The 19,273-nt window shown below is 39.0% G+C and overlaps 1 protein-coding gene across 2 annotated transcripts in view; it reads left to right on the top strand.

The window, feature by feature from the left end:
• vdrb (vitamin D receptor b) overlaps positions 1–8,321 on the top strand; it is a 188,669-nt gene extending 180,348 nt beyond the window's left edge. The window contains exons 9-11 of one of the 2 annotated variants that reach the window (XR_004559640.1): positions 967–1,083; positions 5,568–7,925; positions 7,965–8,321. Coding sequence is in view for 1 of the 2 variants with exons in the window: in XM_034167006.1 (XP_034022897.1) it covers positions 967–1,083; positions 5,568–5,821 (371 nt within the window). In the remaining variant the exon portion in view is untranslated. Of the gene's footprint in view, positions 1–966; positions 1,084–5,567 lie in introns of both variants that reach the window. The other variant, XM_034167006.1, reaches the window with a different exon arrangement.
• The last annotated feature ends 10,952 nt before the right edge of the window (positions 8,322–19,273 follow it).

Below are 19,273 nucleotides of genomic sequence, written 5' to 3'. Positions count from 1 at the left end.
ATCACAGCAGTAATATTCACATCTGTGGGACCTCATTTTTTGAGGTTGTGGGACACCTGAGAAGAGATTATATATTGTTGATATTGCTGAGCAAATGTTTTTTGGTGATATTGATACTTTTTCAGGAGAACAAATGTCCAAGTCTTTAGCATCCTGATGCTTCCTGACTTACCATATGGAATCTTTCAGGGACTGATAATTCCTTGGAACAGTTCCTGTTTTGCAAATACTGTTTTTTTTGGGGGGGAGGTTGTTTTTTTTTTCCACAAATGCATTCATAAAGTCTTGATATGACACATACTGCTGGAACATAACACGATCACGTCACCCACTTACCACATCAACACACACCACCTTTTGCAGCCACTCACAAAGCTCCACTGATCCACACAGCAGGGCAAGACTCACTCACCTGGAGGCGGGCCGAGTGCAGGCTTAAGAACAGCCTAGCCTTAATATCAAGGCTCTTGTTTGCAATAGTGCATGAGACGCTTGCTTCAAGACCCCAGCGCTGTCATATTTGACTCTCTGTTCATCAGTGCAGGCATCTTTTTAATTCAGCATCTGGTTTTTTAAGTCTGTCTCCTGTCAGTCTTTTGAGTTCGCTCACCACATAAAACTACCGGGTGGGGTTCAGCAGACAGAACAATCCCTACCTGAGTAAATGCTGTATTAGTTATAAGTTGTATTAGTATGGCTTGTCATTTTGTGAATCATGTTAAAATCACTGTCTTCATTGAATAAATGCTGCCAATTTAAAAATGCTTCCTTCTTAGTGAAAACACATTAGAGAAGCAGAAAATATCAAAAGCAGAAAGCATGGTTGGAGATTAAGCCAACAGTGAGAATAAATAATTTTTAAAAAACCCTGAGGGATGGTGCACCTCTTGGAAAAGGTTTTTGTCTGTGATATAATATAAAAACATTTTTATTTGCAACAAATATATTATTTTCTGTGTTCTGTAGCGGGCCATACTCTGGAACTTTTGGAACCTCTGGTGAAATTTCAAGTTGGCTTGAAAAAGCTTAATCTTCATGAGGAAGAACATGTGCTGCTAATGGCCATCTGCTTACTTTCTCCAGGTAGGTCCCACTGTGCAGAAAAGACAACATGAGATACATGTTGGTTACAAATACATACTTTCCCTCCTTTTTTAAGTCGACAGACAGTACATACGATGCGGCTATTATACGTGCATCGGGAAAGTATTCACGGCGCTTCACATTTTGATATTTTATGTTACAACCTTATTCTAAAATGGAGTAAATTCATTTTCCTCACAAAATTCTATTCACATCACCCCAAAATGTCAACATGAAAAAAAGTTTTTGTTGTTTGTTTGTTTTCCAAATTTATTAAAAATAAAAACTAAAATCGCCTGTACATAAGTATAGGTGAGCACTCCGGAGCAGGTTTTCATCCAGGATGTTTCTGTACATTGTTGCATTCATCTTCCCCTCAATCCTGACTAGTCTCCCAGGTCCTGCTGCTGAAAAACATCCCCACAGCATGATTCTGCCACCACCATGCTTCACTGTAGGAATGATGCCTGGTTTCCTCTAAACATGACACCTGGCATTCACACCAATGAGTTCAATCTTTGTCTCATCAGACAAGAGAATTTTGTTTCTCATGGTCTGAGAGTCCTTCAGTTGCCTTTTGGCAAACTCCAGGTGGGCTGCCAAGTGCCTTTTAGTAAGGAGTGGTTTTCGTCTGGGCACTCTACCATACAGACCTGATTGGTGGATTGCTGCAGAGATGGTTGTCCTTCTAGAAGGTTCTCCTTTCTCCACAGAGGAATGCTGGAGCTCTGGCATTGTGACCATCTGGTTCTTGGTTACTTAGCTGACTAAGACCCTTCTTCCCCGATCATTCCATTTGGACAGGCGGCCAGCTCTAGGAAGCGTCCTGGTGGATCCGGACTTATAACCGTTTATGGATGATGGAGGCCACTGTGCTCATTGGGACCTTCAAAGCAGCAGAAATGTTTCTGTACCCTTCCCCAGTTTTGTGCCTCGAGACAATCCTGTCTCGGAGGTCTACAGACAATTCCTTTGACTTCATGCTTGGTTTGTGCTCTGACATGTGCTGTCAACTGTGAGACCTTATATGTAGACAGGTGTGTGTCTTTCCAAATCATGTCCAATCAACTGAATTTACCCCAATTGGACTTCAGTTAAGCTGTAGAAACCTCTCAAGGATGATCAGTGGAAACAGGATGCACCTGAGTGTAATTTTGAGCTTCATGGCAAAGGCTGTAAATACGTATGTACATGTGATTTCTTAGGGATTTTTTTATTATTGTTTTTAAGAAATTTATAAAAATCTTTAAAAAAAAAAAAAAAGTTTTTCACATTGCCATTATGGGGTACTGTGTGTAGAATTTTAAATGGACTGCATTTGTATATAGCGCTTTCCCATCTGCATCAGACGCTCAAAGCGCTTTACACATCAATGCCTCACATTCACCACAATCTGAGGCTGCTGCCATGCAAGGTGCACACTACACACCGGGAGCAACTAGGGTATTAAGGACATTGCCCAAGGGCCCTTAGTGATTTTCCAGTCAGGCTGGGATTTGAACAGAGGATCCTATGGTCTCAAGCCCAATGCTTAACCACTACACTAGACTATAACCTCCCCTAATTTTGAGGAAAAAACTAATTTCGTCCATTTTGGAATAAGGCTGTAATGTAACAAAATGTCGAAAAAGTGAAGCTCTGTAAATACTTTCTGGATGTACAAATGAAGTGGTTAAAATGGTGATGAATTGCTGCCAGTCATTATTACAATGTTGTGCTGTTTCAATAAATGGCTTTATTCAAACGTGTGATATGCATTTACATAAGATATAGCATGTATTTTATGATGCCATGCAGGGTAGCATGTGTACACAGGTGCATGCACCCAACATGTGCTGTACATGAGGCAGCTTGTTAACACTATGAATTCCTTTGAGAGCGGGCAACACATGGGAGATTACAACCCCTGGCAATAATTATGGAATCACCGGCCTTGGAGGATGTTCATTCAGTTTAATTTTGTAGAAAAAAAGCAGATCACAGACATGACACAAAACTAAAGTCATTTCAAATGGCAACTTTCTGGCTTTAAGAAACACTATAAGAAATCAAGAAAAAAATTGTGGCAGTCAGTAAGGGTTACTTTTTTAGACCAAGCAGAGGGAAAAAAAAAATGGACTCACTCAATTCTGAGGAATAAATTATGGAATCACCCTGTAAATTTTCATCCCCAAAACTAACACCTGCATCAAATCAGATCTGCTCGTTAGTCTGCATCTAAAAAGGAGTGATCACACCTTGGAGAGCTGTTGCACCAAGTGGACTGACATGAATCATGGCTCCAACACGAGAGATGTCAGTTGAAACAAAGGAGAGGATTATCAAACTCTTAAAAGAGGGTAAATCATCACGCAGTGTTGCAAAAGATGTTGGTTGTTCACAGTCAGCTGTGTCTAAACTCTGGACCAAATACAAACAACATGGGAAGGTTGTTAAAGGCAAACATACTGGTAGACCAAGGAAGACATCAAAGCGTCAAGACAGAAAACTTAAAGCAATATGTCTCAAAAATCGAAAATGCACAACAAAACAAATGAGGAACGAATGGGAGGAAACTGGAGTCAACGTCTGTGACCGAACTGTAAGAAACCGCCTGAAGGAAATGGGATTTACATACAGAAAAGCTAAACGAAAGCCATCATTAACACCTAAACAGAAAAAACAAGGTTACAGTGGGCTAAGGAAAAGCAATCGTGGACTGTGGATGACTGGATGAAAGTCATATTCAGTGATGAAACTCGAATTTACATTGGGCAAGGTGATGGTGCTGGAACTTTTGTTTGGTGCTGTTCCAATGAGATTTATAAAGATGACTGCCTGAAGAGAACATGTAAATTTCCACAGTCATTGATGATATGGGGCTGCATGTCAGGTAAAGGCACTGGGGAGATGGCTGTCATTACATCATCAATAAATGCACAAGTTTACGTTGATATTTTGGACACTTTTCTTATCCCATCAGTTGAATGGATGTTTGGGGTTGATGAAATCATTTTTCAAGATGATAATGCATCTTGGCATAGAGCAAAAACTGTGAAAACATTCCTTGCAAAAAGACACAGAGGGTCAATGTCATGGCCTTCAAATAGTCCGGATCTTAATCCAATTGAAAATCTTAGGAAGTTGAAGAAAATGGTCCATGACAAGGCTCCAACCTGCAAAGCTGATCTGGCAACAGCAATCAGAGAAAGTTGGAGCCAGATTGATGAAGAGTACTGTTTGTCACTCATTAAGTCCATGCCTCAGAGACTGCAAGCTGTTATAAAAGCCAGAGGTGGTGCAACAAAATACTAGTGATGTGTTGGAGTGTTCTTTTGTTTTTCATGATTCCATAATTTTTTCCTCAGAATTGAGTGATTCCATATTTTTTTCCCTCTGCTTGGTCTAAAAAAGTAACCGTTACTGACTGCCACAATTTTTTTTCCTGATTTCTTATAGTGTTTCTTAAAGCCAGAAAGTTGCCATTTGAAATGACTTTAGTTTTGTGTCATGTCTGTGATCTGCTTTTTTTTATACAAAATTAAACAACTGAATGAACATCCTCCGAGGCCGGTGATTCCATAATTTTTGCCAGGGGTTGTATATGTTGCCATGAAATCCCTGGCTAGAGGTGTTTGGTGATGCCAATTGGGCAGCACAGTCTTGTTTGAGGGCAGGCGCTAAAGGGGTAAAATATGATACATATTATGTAATTTTCAAATTCCAGGGACCGAACATGTCACTTTTTCTGAGTTTTGGGGCAAATTACACGCAAAGTGAAAATGCAAAGAAAAAGTGACAGTGCGGTGGAAAGTGGACATGTGTTGCAGTTTGTTATGAACCGGAGCTCAAACGTGTCCAGGCGGTTGTGCAGGCGAGAGAGTGCGGCTACTCCGGTTAGTTGTGTAGGCTAACACTTATTGACGCGACCTCCCCCATTGGCCTTGTCTTCCTTTCTCTGCACTTTTCATGACCGCTAAGGTGATTGCAGCTGAAAACAAAACAGTACACCATTTTTCCGTGTGAAGTTATTCTGTGTATATATTGCGCAACAGGAGCGGCTGTCCCCATAAGTGGTCAAATCTCGAGATATCACGCAAGGTTCAAACGAGACTGCGCAGCCCTATGTCTTTGCAGGAGAACATAGTTCTGAGTCCTGGTGCATTCTTGTTTCACAATATGGTTGTGAAAGTAGGACTATAACCAGTGACCTAAAGTGATGACTGGATGTCTTTGGTACCAGGTCTTTTTAATGGATCCTTGAGAACCATTGAAATGATTTTGTGTTAAATAAGTGGTTTTACGTATGGAGATTCAGATGAGGAGGATCACTTGTATGGCATCTAAGCGTCAGCACTGACATTTAGAACATGTGGCGAGTTTCTCTGAGAATGATCCAGCATGTAGGATCCTCAGTTGTCAGCTGGAGAAGGCCAAGGGCATTGTCTAAATTTTATTCATCAGCCTCTGCTTGAAATTAAAGCTTCCATTCTCCTCCTTTGTAGATCGGCCTGGTGTGCAGGACCACGCACGGATAGAAGCCCTCCAAGACCGACTGTCAGAGACCCTACAGGCTTACATCCAGCTGAACCACCCTGGCGGTCGGCTGCTTTACGCTAAGATGATCCAGAAGTTGGCTGATTTGCGCAGCCTCAATGAGGAGCACTCCAAGCAGTACCGCTCACTTTCCTTCCAGCCAGAGCACAGCATGCAGCTCACCCCACTGGTGCTGGAGGTATTCGGCAGTGAGGTCTCTTAGGGACTACCTCTAAACCTCAGTGTTGGGTTGGTAAAGTCCCCGTTGGGGTAATAGTCGAGGCTGGTGGCTTAGGATGTGCTGGATGGACTACTTGGAGGTGTGGAAAACGGTTTGATTGAGTGGGGAAAAGGTTTGTGTGCATGTGTGACTGTGGATGCCTGGCTTTGTGTGTCCTAAACAAGTTTGTCATGCCATCAAGGCCAGGGTTGTGTGGAGAGCGAACAGATGTCAGTAGCTAGAGAAAAACAAGGGAAAGTCTTATAATTCAAATCAAACTATACATACAACCTCTGCCTATATTTCTGACAGTGTTTTTTTTGTGTGTGTGTGTGTGTGTCTGTATTTAAAACAACAAACCTCTGCTTAAAAAAAGAAATGCCTGGACACTTTGCGTGTACATCCTGTGCACACATCAACATAAGCATACTCAGCTATTCATTTAGCCATTCAGTCAACCTACCTCTTGGTTTTACTGGGTTTATTTTGTATTTGCATCACGTATGTGAAACAGTAATTTTTACACGGAACAGTTTAGATACAGCAAGAATGACATTTTGCTTAACGGTGCAAAACCAGTGCCTGCGCATTTCTTTGATGTTTTGATGTTGCAAAAATACTCTCAATGGCAGCATATGCATATGACTGTGCACACAATTCAAACACTCGCCTTTCACCAAAGTTATGGTCTACTACTTTCTCAAAAGCTTCCAGTACCTAAAAATAACCTTGCTGCTCCACATCTCTCTCAAGCATGCAGCCGTTCGACAGGCTAGTTGTCTAACTGGCCTCACAGCTTATGAAGGAAATGCCATTGTCTTAGGTTTATAATACAGAGTACAAAATATTGTCTGTAATTTAGTATGACTGATTTAAAATTTTTGGGTGTTTTGTTTTGAGGTGAGAATTAGCCACTAAAGCTCCTTTTACACTGCTAACTGTCAATCAAATCCAAGCTTGCGTTACTGTTCTCTTTTTAAAATTCTTTGTAATTCTGCTTTCAGAAGTTATTTTTCTTGTAAATAGTTAATTGCTATACATGTATCTTAAGCACTGTTATACAACATTTTACTCAAGCCTATGTATTGATACTTAGTACATATTCGATCATAGATTTTAAAGGGCTAAAATGCCAAATCTAACTGGAATAGTAAAATGAGGCCAAAGTACGGGGCCCCAAGTTGTAGTTTATAGCTGCACACCATACTTAGAATTTGCTTGGATACAGATGGAATGCCATGGATACTTTGTGTTGTATATGCCATTTCACCTTTAAAACAATTCTGTGAATTGTTCCTCCTCAGCGTACAATACGCTGGGTGGGCAGAGATCTCGGAAAGCTGCCTCAGATGTATATAGATGTCACACTCCTTTCGTTTCTGAATGAAAAGTGGATTTTCTAGAATGTATTAGCACCTGGCTGTGGCGTGCACCTTGATACCAGGGCCCTTTGTTTGATGATGTGTGCTTTGCAGCCCTCTAGTGGCTACATGTAAATACTGTGTGTGTGTTCATTGTGAACAGTATGAATCCAAAATATTTCATATTTTAAGCAGTCAACTTAATTTCATTTGTAAATGTACATCCATTCCTGCATTTAACAATTACCAGACATTCCAAAAAAAGTTTGGCCAGGACAATTTATTCGAACAATAAGGATTATATAATCATTTTTGCAGCCAGTTTTCTTGAGACAGGTCAGGGGGATGGATATAGGAACATATCTTGGACTTCAGTCATTTGGAAACCAGTATGGTCCTGAATGTTAAATCTGTGTCATGTAGACAGTTCTCAAAATGTTCTAGAAGAAAACTAGTGGGACAAGCCACCAAGACAACTCTGAAAGAGTAATGGGCTTCTGTAGTTGAGTTTAGAGAAACTAACTCTAACGTTTGTCCGTTGTATCAGCAGTTATTCAGCTTCTTGATGAAGTGGTAAAGAGCAGAATTTTCTGATGACGAACATGCGAAGCAGCTGCAGTTTGCTAGAAGGCACATGGGAAACCGAAGCCCAGATTTTATCTGTTATCCACTTTTGCAATCCTTCTCTATTCTACCCCAACATGAAAATATCCATAGAAACCTGTCTTTCTTTCAGAGCTGTTTGGGTGTCTTGGTAAATTCTATCACTTCTCTCCTTCCAGCAGGTGTCTTGGTGGCTTCCCTCACTTACCTCCTTTCAGCATGGTCATTCAGTTTTGGAGAACTGCCTGCTTGACACAGACTTACCGTACAGTGCCATACTATTTGTATTTCATAATAATTGATGTAAATGAAGTCCAAGACACATTACGTGACTTGGAAATGTTCATGTATCCATCCCTCCCCTGACTTGTCTAAAGAAATCTGTCTGTAAAAATGATGATTTAATCATTTATATTTGGAATAAATTGCTGCCGTTAGTTTTTTGTAGAATGTGTTGCAGGCCTTAAGTGCAGGAATGAATGTATATTAACAAATGAAATGAAGTTGACTGCTTAAAATATGAAATATTTTGGATTCATACTGGCTGCAATGAAATAGAAGTAAAAGTAAATGTAAGGATTGCTGCATTCTTTTTGCATTTTCCATATAATCACAACTTTTTCTGTGTGTGTGTGTGTGTGTGTGTGTGTGTGTGTGTGTGTGTGTGTGTGTGTGTGTGTGTGTGTGTGTGTGTGTGTGTGTGTAAGAGAGAAAAACTACTTTTTTTTAACCTTTGGTAAGAATGAGTTCACTGTGGTTTGAATAGAGACTGGTTGTGTATTTGTTTAGTGTAAAATAATCTATTTGACTAATTTCCAAGGTTCACTTTCAGACAGAGGACATTCAAGCTAAACATACTGTGCTGCTCTTTAATATAAGCCATATAGATCACCAAGCTAGTTATACATTATACCATATTAAACTATAAATCCAGAGCCTTGGATATTTCTATTATGTAAGCTATTCAATTTATATGCTATTTATCTATGACTCTGGGTTAATCTATTAAGGTTGTGTACAATGGGGACTCGAATGCCTTCTGTTTGCTGTCAGTCATCCTTATCATGTGATTTAGTAGACAGCATCTAGTAGTTTATAAATCCACCTTTCAAATCATATCTACAAGTGTTTAGGGAAAAGTAACATAACGTAACATAAAAAACATATCTGATCTCAGAGATGTTACATCAGTCTCACTAGGTGCACATTTTTTGGCGCATAGCCCGGCAGTGGCTGTGAATCAAAAGTAAAGGGAAAACAAAAACTGCCTTGAAGTTGAGAGATCTTGTCCAAAAGCTGAAGCTTGTACACCTTTTCTCCCATATTTGCTGTCACTCAAGTTGAAAGTTTCTTGTGATCTTTTTGTAAAATGGTGAGACAGAGCATATTTGTGTTGAGGATCTGAACTTTTTCTCACAGCTGATTTGTGTCGTTCATCTATAAGTTGGAATAGTTGTCCCTTTGACCTATTCAGCCCCCATTTGATCCAACATAAAAATAGGTTTTAATGTCCCTTTTCACTAATTATGTCTTCAGTTGACCTTTTTAGCATCATTTCAGTCTGTAGCTAATAGTAAATACTAGTTCAGTCATTCATAATAGTTTTGTTTCTACCTAAAACGATTGGGATTATACGGTGTGTGCATATATAATTCCTTATATCTCGTAAATTTCCCTGCTGAGATTGAATTTTGAGGATGGAGCATCTTTAGGCAGTACCACTCATATGCATAGTAACTTGTCAAATAGATGTGCTTGGTTACTGAGTATGACTTTTGAAATTTTAAAAGTCTCCATGTTGATTTCTGAATAGATACTTCTGTATGTAGAAGTGGGTTTGATGATTCTGTTGATTTTTTTTTTTTTTCCGGTTGGAGATAGTTTGTGTATGTTTAATCCGATGGGAGATTTGGTTCATATGTAAGTGCCACAGGGGAAGTTCCCTCCATACAAGAACAGGGTCGAGAAGAAGTTGCATGTGAAGACATATATAGCTGCTAATTAAACAACTTCAGCGCCATGCAGGCGTGACATGTCAATATTTTTCTACCTGGAAGGGGTGTTCCCCAGGAAACGTGTGTTCTGGTGTTAAGTGGAAAAGACAGGTGCTGAAGGGAAAAGGTTTCACTCGCTTCATTGGTCACCAAAACGTGACTGTTCAACCCAACTATAACAGCATTCTATGTGTTTTCATGTGACCACTTCATCTTCCTGTGGCTCCATCCTTTTTACTTTTTCTTCTTTTTTAATCTCACTAAAAAGGTGGACATGCTAAATTAGTTTGCCAGCATAACTTATTTATTTTTGTTTAGTTTTTTTTCCCTGCGTCTTTCATTATGAACTTGGCTCACTGCAAAACTGTACATTTGGAGGTGTTGCTATTAAAACGAGGGGTGCCCAAAAGACGTTAGGGAGTTAATTAGATTAGCTGTTGTAGTGTAGGAATGTAGCAGGTAACCAATAAGAATCAAAAATTGATCTTAAAGTAATAAAGTGACATTGATCCACAGAGCCCTGAATCGATCTAAATGTACTATGAACCAGTCAATGGCTCAATTTAACATCGGTTGAATTATTCTTGTTTTGTTGCTACTTCCTCATCTTCAAACGCTCATAAAAGTTCAAAGGTCAGTGGGATGCTTTCGTGAGACTGGTCACAGGAACCTTAGCTTTGTAATGTAAAAACAACATATTTGATATTACAGCTAAATGTACCTGTTTGGTTCACAATTTTTTAATAATGTCATACCAGTTCAGAATGGGAAAGTTATGCTATGCTAACAGCTGAGTTCTTCTTCTGGCACTTTCTGCTACTGTATGTAATGCTGCCCCTAATGGAGGGGAACAGCTGAGCAGAGTCGCCTACCAACGTGCTGCAGCACAATAGCAAAAAAAAACTGAAGAAACTCCCTGGTGTTGCATTAAATATGTATTTGAAGGTAAGCAATGCTACTTTTGACTTATTCTTCATTCATAATAGAAAATTAATATCTACGTGAAACAAACAAAATTATATCAAATTGCATTGTAATGTACCAAATTTAACCACATCAAATCCTTCCACAACAAAAAGTATTTTTTTTTTTCTAAATTGTTTGCTTGCCCGTGTATGTAGATGTGTATTGGATCATTTGGTAAAGGAGATATGCACACCCCTAGCTGTTAGACACAAGACTTTGGATTTTAGCCAAGAGGCTCGAAGTGTTGGATTGATACCAGTTAACGGACCCTTTTTTCTTCATCACCTGTTTCACTTCTCACCCAAAATGGTTCATCATACAGTTTTATTTTTACCATGATAGACTGTTCATCTTTGACTCTGAATTGTGCTTGACACAGAAGTTCATCTTCGCAATGCAGTGGGAAATGTCACAAAAATTAGATGGCTCCACCTTCTTAAGATTATGGTTAATATTTATTTTGGCAACTGAAATATAAGAAGAATGCCTGCAGTCTGCAACTCATGGTACATTATCACCAGCAAGCTTTACAGTTTATCATGTTATTAAACATTTTTAAAGTTTTTGTACAGCTGTTGCCATTACAAATCCTGCCTATAAAACATGTATTTTAATATTCACTGAAAACAACTGGCCGTCTCCTGTGCGACAGCTACAGAAGTCTTTTAGTTGCTGCCAATAGGATGGGTATTGTAATGGAAACAACAGAATGTAGTTCTTAGAAAAGGAGTGTCCACAATGGATAGACACCATAATCTACCTAAAGATGAAAAAAGAAAAAAAAATCCTACCTCTTTTAGATCAGATTTTTGCATTAGCATTCAGCATTTGCCTTTGTTTTTACTTTTGTAATATTTGTATTCATGTTGGTATTTATTGCTAATGAGTCATATTTCAATGATTACCTCAGAGATATCTCACAGACTGGGAGAGTCCAGCTAATGAAGTCATTCATAGTTTTGTTTGTTTTGTATAGATTTCTTCTCAGAGCAAGCATTGCATTTTTCTGTTTGTTCATTTGTGTGTTTGGTTTTTACACGCACAAATTACTGGGAGTATTTTCAAGTAGTGCCTGTACCCTGACCAATGGGGTTCAGACTGGCTTGGCTGCAGTCTCTACAAAAGTGACATTTTTGCTTCTCTCTCTCTCTCGCTCTCTCGCTCTCTCTCTCTCTCTCTCTCTCATATTTTACTGTTTTACCTCTTCTTCTGCCCTAAACTCTTATCCCACATGTTCATTGTTCTCCGTGGATGACTGGGCAAAAGAGGGGAATTAAGAGAGGTGAAATCCGAGTATCCATGCAATGCTGCTTTTATCTTAAGCATCGCCAAGTCATGTGTTATTGACACTATATAGTGAGTTCGTCCTTCAGTGTGTTGACCCCAGTGGCATGGCACACCTCATGGGAAAGTTGTGTCTTTTGAAATGAAATAACCTAACCAACCACAACAGGTGAATGGTGACATTTACTTTTTTTTAAAATGCATGGACATGATATATTAATGCATAGGACTAATAATAATAATAATATGAGTGCTATTGGGCTAATCTCATTTTTTGTAGGCTTTGGAAAAGCTTCAGCATCTACCATGTCAAATACAGTGAGGGAACAGATGGATAAATGTGCCTGTCCCCTCCAGGTTGTTAACGCATTACCTCAAAACAATAAATGCTCTCGTCTCCCAATTAAAAAGGCATATGATGCCAAAAACTGTTTAAAATCAGGTGGATTTTGAACACCAGATCAGTCTGAAAAGCAACTGTTTAGCTTGTGCAATTTTGTGACTGTTTCACAGCGGTTATGTTCTAAAACAAATAACACCACAATACCCCCACACAACCCAATTTTATATGAATTTAGCCACCAAAGTAAAAGAATGAGGGAGGTGATCGAGTGAGTTTCCAAAACCTACTGTAGGTCTGGTTCAAATAATTTCATGACCATAACGCGCCACAATATCTTTCACTGACAAAGCATGGCATTTAGACTTTATCTTAACTATTTTATGAACATTTACACATTTTATATATATATGTATATATAACTTTGTAATAATACATTCAGCTCACATTAAGTTTGGTCACAGTAATGTTGACATGTTTGAATAAAACAAACCACAGCTGTATGTTTGTTTGCGCCTATGTGGACATAAAATGTGGGGAAACTGCTTTCAAATTTTCACTTTGTTCTTTAGTTTTACTTTTTCTGCTAGTTTGACTGTAAAATGCAAAAATGGAAGCACTTAAACATTTTACACAAACACATCTATATATACACTTTTATTCCTGTCAATAAATACAGCACTATTACTATCACTGTTACACTGTTTACATCATCTTGATTTGCTGCCATTTCTGCTGCCAACAGGTGTGTGTAGACTTGTGGCAGAGCTTGTCACAGCAATCTCCAAAATTATGTTGTTCACTTTCTGTCCAATACACTTTTCAGCTTTACAATGCAAATTGTAAGTTTTTTTGTACAGCCCACAATTCCAAGGATCTAATTCTCCAGAAATATGAAGTTGTGCTGATTGAATAGTGTTATGTCGAGCCTTAATATGTCATTTTTCATTCTTTCATACAACCCCGTGAATGTCACCAGCAAGTGAGGAAAAACATTCAGATCATAGTATAATATTACTGGCACTTATTTTGATGACGTTAAAGGTTGTTTTATCTTTTTCTTGCCTTGAAGTCACACTGCCTTGGGTCAACAGAATTTTTTTTTTTTTTAAATGTTTAGCAGATCAATGACTGATTAATGAAGAAGAATGTTGCTATGGTAACACATACCCTGAGCTGTGTGCCATGCCACATATTCCCTTTAATACAGAGGAAGGGGTGTTTATGACGCTGACTGCAGATGTGCTCCAGATTAATTTAATGGAAAGATTTGCTGAGTGTCCAAGGCTTGTTACTTAGTACTCCGTCAGCCATGTTTATTGATATTTTAAAGGAATACATTTAAATTTGGTAATGAATTCTCACGCTGCTTTAGTGAATCCAAATCATGCCTCATTAAATTAAAAGCCTGGATCAACAAAGGCACGTATGTAATGTTTCTAGCACATGCATACTGATGAATCTACTAGCCATAAACTGCCTGTGTGGGTCAGCATGATATGGCTCCAGTTATCAAATCACCTAAATTCTAATGTAATTGCAACTTATATGTTTCCTCTTTCTTTCTTTTTTCTGAGATTTTTTTTTCTATTATAAATTGGTGTTCATGTAATGTCGTTTTGTCAGATGTTTTGCGGATCAAAAATAAAGAGTTGCACCAACCGGTGGGTTTGTGTGATTTGTTTTTGTCTGTGCTGGTAAAGTTTGGATAGCAGAAGTGGAGATGAGTGGGTGAGTGAGCAGGTCTCTCCCAGCCACATTGTGTATAAAATAACTCAATACAATAAATACTATTCTCTTGTAACTCACCAATTAAAAGCACACATCCTGAAAGCAAACACTACTGCAACTGAACTGAACTTTGATGCACCAGGTTTTGTTCGGTTTGGTTTTTTAACCTGTAAACATGTCTGCCACCTGCTGGATGGATGCTGGATAAATTGTGAACAGCTGTAGTTGAACTTGTGTGTAGTTTGTCTGTTTCCTGAACATCATGTGCTCATAGCTGCTAAGCAGTTTAACCTAGCATCTATAATATACAGCAAAGGGAGAATGTAACCAGGAATTTCAGAATGGACAAAATGTGTCGCTGGGGATGGTACCACAACTTTTTGTCAATACTACAAATTAGTCTTGGCAACTCAAAACACTACTCTGGAATATCTTGACACCTTTGAAACACCTCTGTTTTTTTTAACATTGTTCCAGAGTCCAAAAGGAAAACATCAGGTGCTGTCAGGTGTTTCAACACTTTCCATTTGATTGCATCCTCTGGTGCTGAAACACAATAAAAATCAATGGATGAACAATGATTACAGAGACAAAGAACATGGACTTTTATGTCCAAAACATGGTATGTTTTGAAAGTAACCTCTGCAACAGCAGTTGTTCCAAGTAAAAGTAATATCCTGTATTGTACAGTTATGTAGTATCTAAATTGTACAACCCCCAAATCATAATAGTTGGAACAGTATGGAAGTGCAAATAAAAAAAAAAAACCTCCCTGCAGGAAATTTTTACATTTGTTTCATTTAAAAAGCATTTCAAATAAGATGAACCCAAGATATTCCAAGTTTTGTGAGGTCAACTTCATTACATTTGTTAATATACATCCATGCCTATGTTTCAGGCCCACAACACATTCCACAAAAAGTTGGGCCCAGTGCAATTTAGGGCTAGTAATAAGGTTAAAAATAAACAATGTTATTTGAAACCGGTGATATCAACAGGTGGTTTATAATCATGATATAGCATTAAAACAGCATCCATGCCAAATGGTCTTTGAGGTGCAACGATGGGCCGAGGGTCTTCAGTTTGTCAACAAATGTGAGAAAACTATAGAACTATAGCAATGGTTGAAAATTGGAATGTATTTGCATATTTCTCCCTCTTCTGTGCATAATATCTAAATGCTTCAAGGAATCTGGAGGAATTTCAGTGCGTAAAAGGCAAGGGTGCAAGCCTAAGACCAACATCATGAGCTCCAATCCCTCAGGTGGCACTGCATGAAGAACCATCATTCGTCAATAGCTGATACAACTACACAGGCAAAGGATTATTTTGGGAAACCTTTGTCAAACACTGTAATACAAAGTTACATTCACAAACACCACTTAAAACAAACAGAAGCCTTATTTTAACCTCTCCAGAAGTAGCGCTAGCTTCTCTGGGCTCGAAGGCATCTGTGCTCAACTGTCACATAGTGGAAATGCCTATCAGAAGAATCAGTACTCCAGATTTTTTTGTTGTTGTTTGTTGTTTTTTTGAGCAACAAGACCAAAAGCCAGGGTCTGTCGTGGTATGGGCTTGTACAGTACCTTTTCCAAAGGTAGTTCACACTTCTGTGATGGCAGTATTAATGCAGAGAAGTACATTGAAATTGTAGAGCCACATATGTTACCATCAAGAACTTTTCAAGGACTGTTCATGCAGTTTACAAGAAGACAATGCAAAACCACATTCTGCACACATTACAAATGCATGGCTGTGGTGATCAAGGCTTTGAACCCTCAAGGCCAAGAATCAATACACACTTTTAATTATGGTACATTTTACATTTGCATACTGTGAATCTTTCAAATCATATCGAATTGTATCTAAAATGCTCAAAATACCTTTTGTACTATGGTTTTCTTAATCTCCTGAAATGCAATTCTAATCTTCCATGTGTTTTTTTTTTGTTTGTTTTGTTTTGTTTTTTTTGTTTGTTTTTTCGTTTTTTTCAAATGGGCTTAAATAATTGCTGCCAGTTTGCCACGAGGGGGCACTGTCTCATTACCTGTGCAGATGGGCTTTCCTTGACTGATGACCTTTTGTAGGTCAAGCAGCAACAGTTGAAATCATTTCAGCCAGTGTGGATCACCTCGCCACAAATATCTGCATGGGCAAACAAAGTGGTGCCGTTTAACTTCTGCAGCAGATAAACATGTTGGACGAGATTCGTGCTCACCTCAGCACACATCTTCTTGGCTACTCATGTATGGAGGGAGATTACTTGAGAAGGTTATCAGACAAATCCAGTCATTGCGTGACAGTTAATTGTCCAGTGTCGACACACCAGCAGAGGCGCTTGTTTGCCTGCTGATAAGGTTACACTTGTGTGCCTTGGTGAGCCGTTACTTCTCTCCACGAGCTTAGATGAAGGAAAGTGAGGCTCTGGTTGCAGCACCATCCTTGAGGTGAGGCTCACCAGCTGCACTGTGTTACAACAGTTTAACAAGAAACTGGACACACTATACTTTCTACAACGTTTAGGCGTTTACATTCCCATCCGGAGCCGGTGAGCTTTTAAGGTCAAGCCACTCGCCCAGAAGTCACGTTGATGTGATTGAGTCACATGTTTTGAGTCACTGCTGTGTTCAGCTCAGCTGACTCCCATCTAAGTTTGTACAGACTGAAAGCTGTCTTGGTATCTTGGTTGGGTTTTTGGGTGAAGCAAAGGCCTGTCATGTGCCTGTCACCCAGAAATCTTTTGTTTTTGCGTCCCAGCTTGGGAATAGTGTTCTACAGGAGATATCAGTTGTGACTTTGGATTAACAAGCCCTACCCTGCTGTATGTTTCAAACTTGTCTCTCTGTCCAGGGCGTACCCCACCTCTGGCCTACTGACTGTGGTGACCCTTAATTCGTGGAATAAGCCAGGATAGAAAATTAATGAATGCTTCAAACTTAACGGTTAGTCACCATATAAAGATGAGGCAAAAAAAAAGAAGCTCCATCAGTAATGTGAAGTTCACATGTGCATGAGCCCACAGAGGAAAAAAGAGATGACTCTTTTTCTCTCTTTTCCATTGATTCTGTCACTACTTATCTAAATTGGATGTTGGATGCCCTTTATTTGAGTCATCCAAATGTCATTAGGGCTAAATCAACCATGTGTTTTTTTTTCTACAGAATGTGAGAGAAGCATGCACAGCTTGTGCATGTTTATCTACTGTCAGGCCGTCATGGAGCATATGTGGAAAATCACCTATGGCCTCCCCCAAGGAAGGCTATTGGTTCCACTCTGAGAACAGGAGGAACAACAAAGTCATCTTTTAAACTTTTTGACCTCCATTTGCAGTATCTGGACCCTGGTACAGATCCTGCTTACACCCCATTTCCATATAGCTGTTTTTTTCCTGAGTGCCAGCATCGTTTTCTCAATTTAGTGTAGTGATAAAGATCAAAAGCCAGGAAAATGACTGAACATGAGTGGTCAGGACCAAAGTTTGACTATCGGGATCTAAATTTAACCATCAGGATCAAAGGCTAGGAATATGGTCAAACATAAGTGATTAGGATCAAACGGAAGTGATGAGGAGCAAAGATCAAGTTCACAGAAATGAAGGTCCAGGTTGAGACAAAGATCTATGGGTGATTCTTTAACTACGGGCACTATTGGCCTTGTAAATGTAATTTCCACCACACCATTGCCTTACAATATAAAGCGCCTTAGGGCAACTGTTTGTTGTGATTTGGCGCTATATAAATGTGCTCTGATGTCACTGTTTATCTCCATAGAAACTACCCAAACAATCTTTCATACAAACTGTTTAGGGACATTACAGTGTTGTGGTGGAAATTACGGCAATAGTGTGGGACAACTACATTTTGTTTAAAAAAAAAAATCACAACAGTTGTATGACATTGAATACCCCAATTATGTTTTGATTATTTTACTGATATTTTATTCAGAGATATTTTAAAACATTAGAAAAAATGTTTCTTTACCATTCATTTTTATCATTGAAGATCAAAAGTCTGGGGGTGGGACAAGCACAAAACGGCAATATTTGCATATAATGATGCTGAAAAAAGGTGAAAAAGTCATCATAGACTACTAGAACAAATTTCTTAACACACTTTCATTGTAAAGATAACTATAAAAGTGTGAAATTTCCCCTTTTTTTCTGTTTTTCATACAATATGATCAAAGGACATAATAAGTGCCCGTAGTCTAAGAATCACCCCTATATCTGGTGGACAAAACCATATTTTCTGTGGATGTGGTAAAATGGCAAAGCGTGGCACCAGCGCATTCTCCGAGACTTGACTTGGCACTGTGGCACTTTGTCAGAGGTATTCACAATCTTTGCAGTCTTCTGTTGACAATGCTGGACATGATGCATTGAGTTAGTTTCTATGCTATGTGTTTTAGCAGGATGGCCTAGAATACCTAAAGGTCAAGAGTGAGTCTTATCAGCGTCAGATCCCACATGTGTGGGGCCTTGGTATGATGAGGTAAGGTGGCCAGCCCCCTTTCCTCACACCTAATACCAAGAGGCAAGTGTTGTAACCACTGAGTCAACATGTCCAGTCTGAGTTTAATCCAACGTGGCAGGTACAGCAGTGTTCAGAATAATAGTAGTGCTATGTGACTAAAAAGATTAATCCAGGTTTTGAGTATATTTCTTATTGTTACATGGGAAACAAGGTACCAGTAGATTCTCACAAATCCAACAAGAACAAGCATTCATGATATGCACACTCTTAAGGCTATGAAATTGGGCTATTAGTAAAAAAAAAAGTAGAAAAGGGGGTGTTCACAATAATAGTAGCATCAAAACTATTATGTTCAAACTGCTTTTTTAGCAATCCTGTGAATCACTAAACTAGTATTTAGTTGTATAACCACAGTTTTTTGTGATTTCATCACATCTGCGAGGCATTAATTTTGTTGGTTTGGAACCAAGATTTTGCTCGTTTACTATTGTGCTTGGGGTCATTGTCTTGTTGAAACACCCATTTCAAGGGCATGTCCTGTTCAGCATAAGGCAACATGACCTCTTCACATATTTTGACATATCCAAACTGATCCATGATACCTGGTATGCGATATATAGGCCCAACACCATAGTAGGAGAAACATGCCCATATCATGATGCTTGCACCACCATGCTTCACTGTCATCACTGTGAACTGTGGCT

The sequence above is a fragment of the Thalassophryne amazonica genome, chromosome 3, assembly GCF_902500255.1.
Source record: "Thalassophryne amazonica chromosome 3, fThaAma1.1, whole genome shotgun sequence".
NCBI classification, from domain to species: Eukaryota; Metazoa; Chordata; class Actinopteri; order Batrachoidiformes; family Batrachoididae; genus Thalassophryne; species Thalassophryne amazonica.
This window is presented reverse-complemented; position numbering and strand designations above follow the sequence as displayed.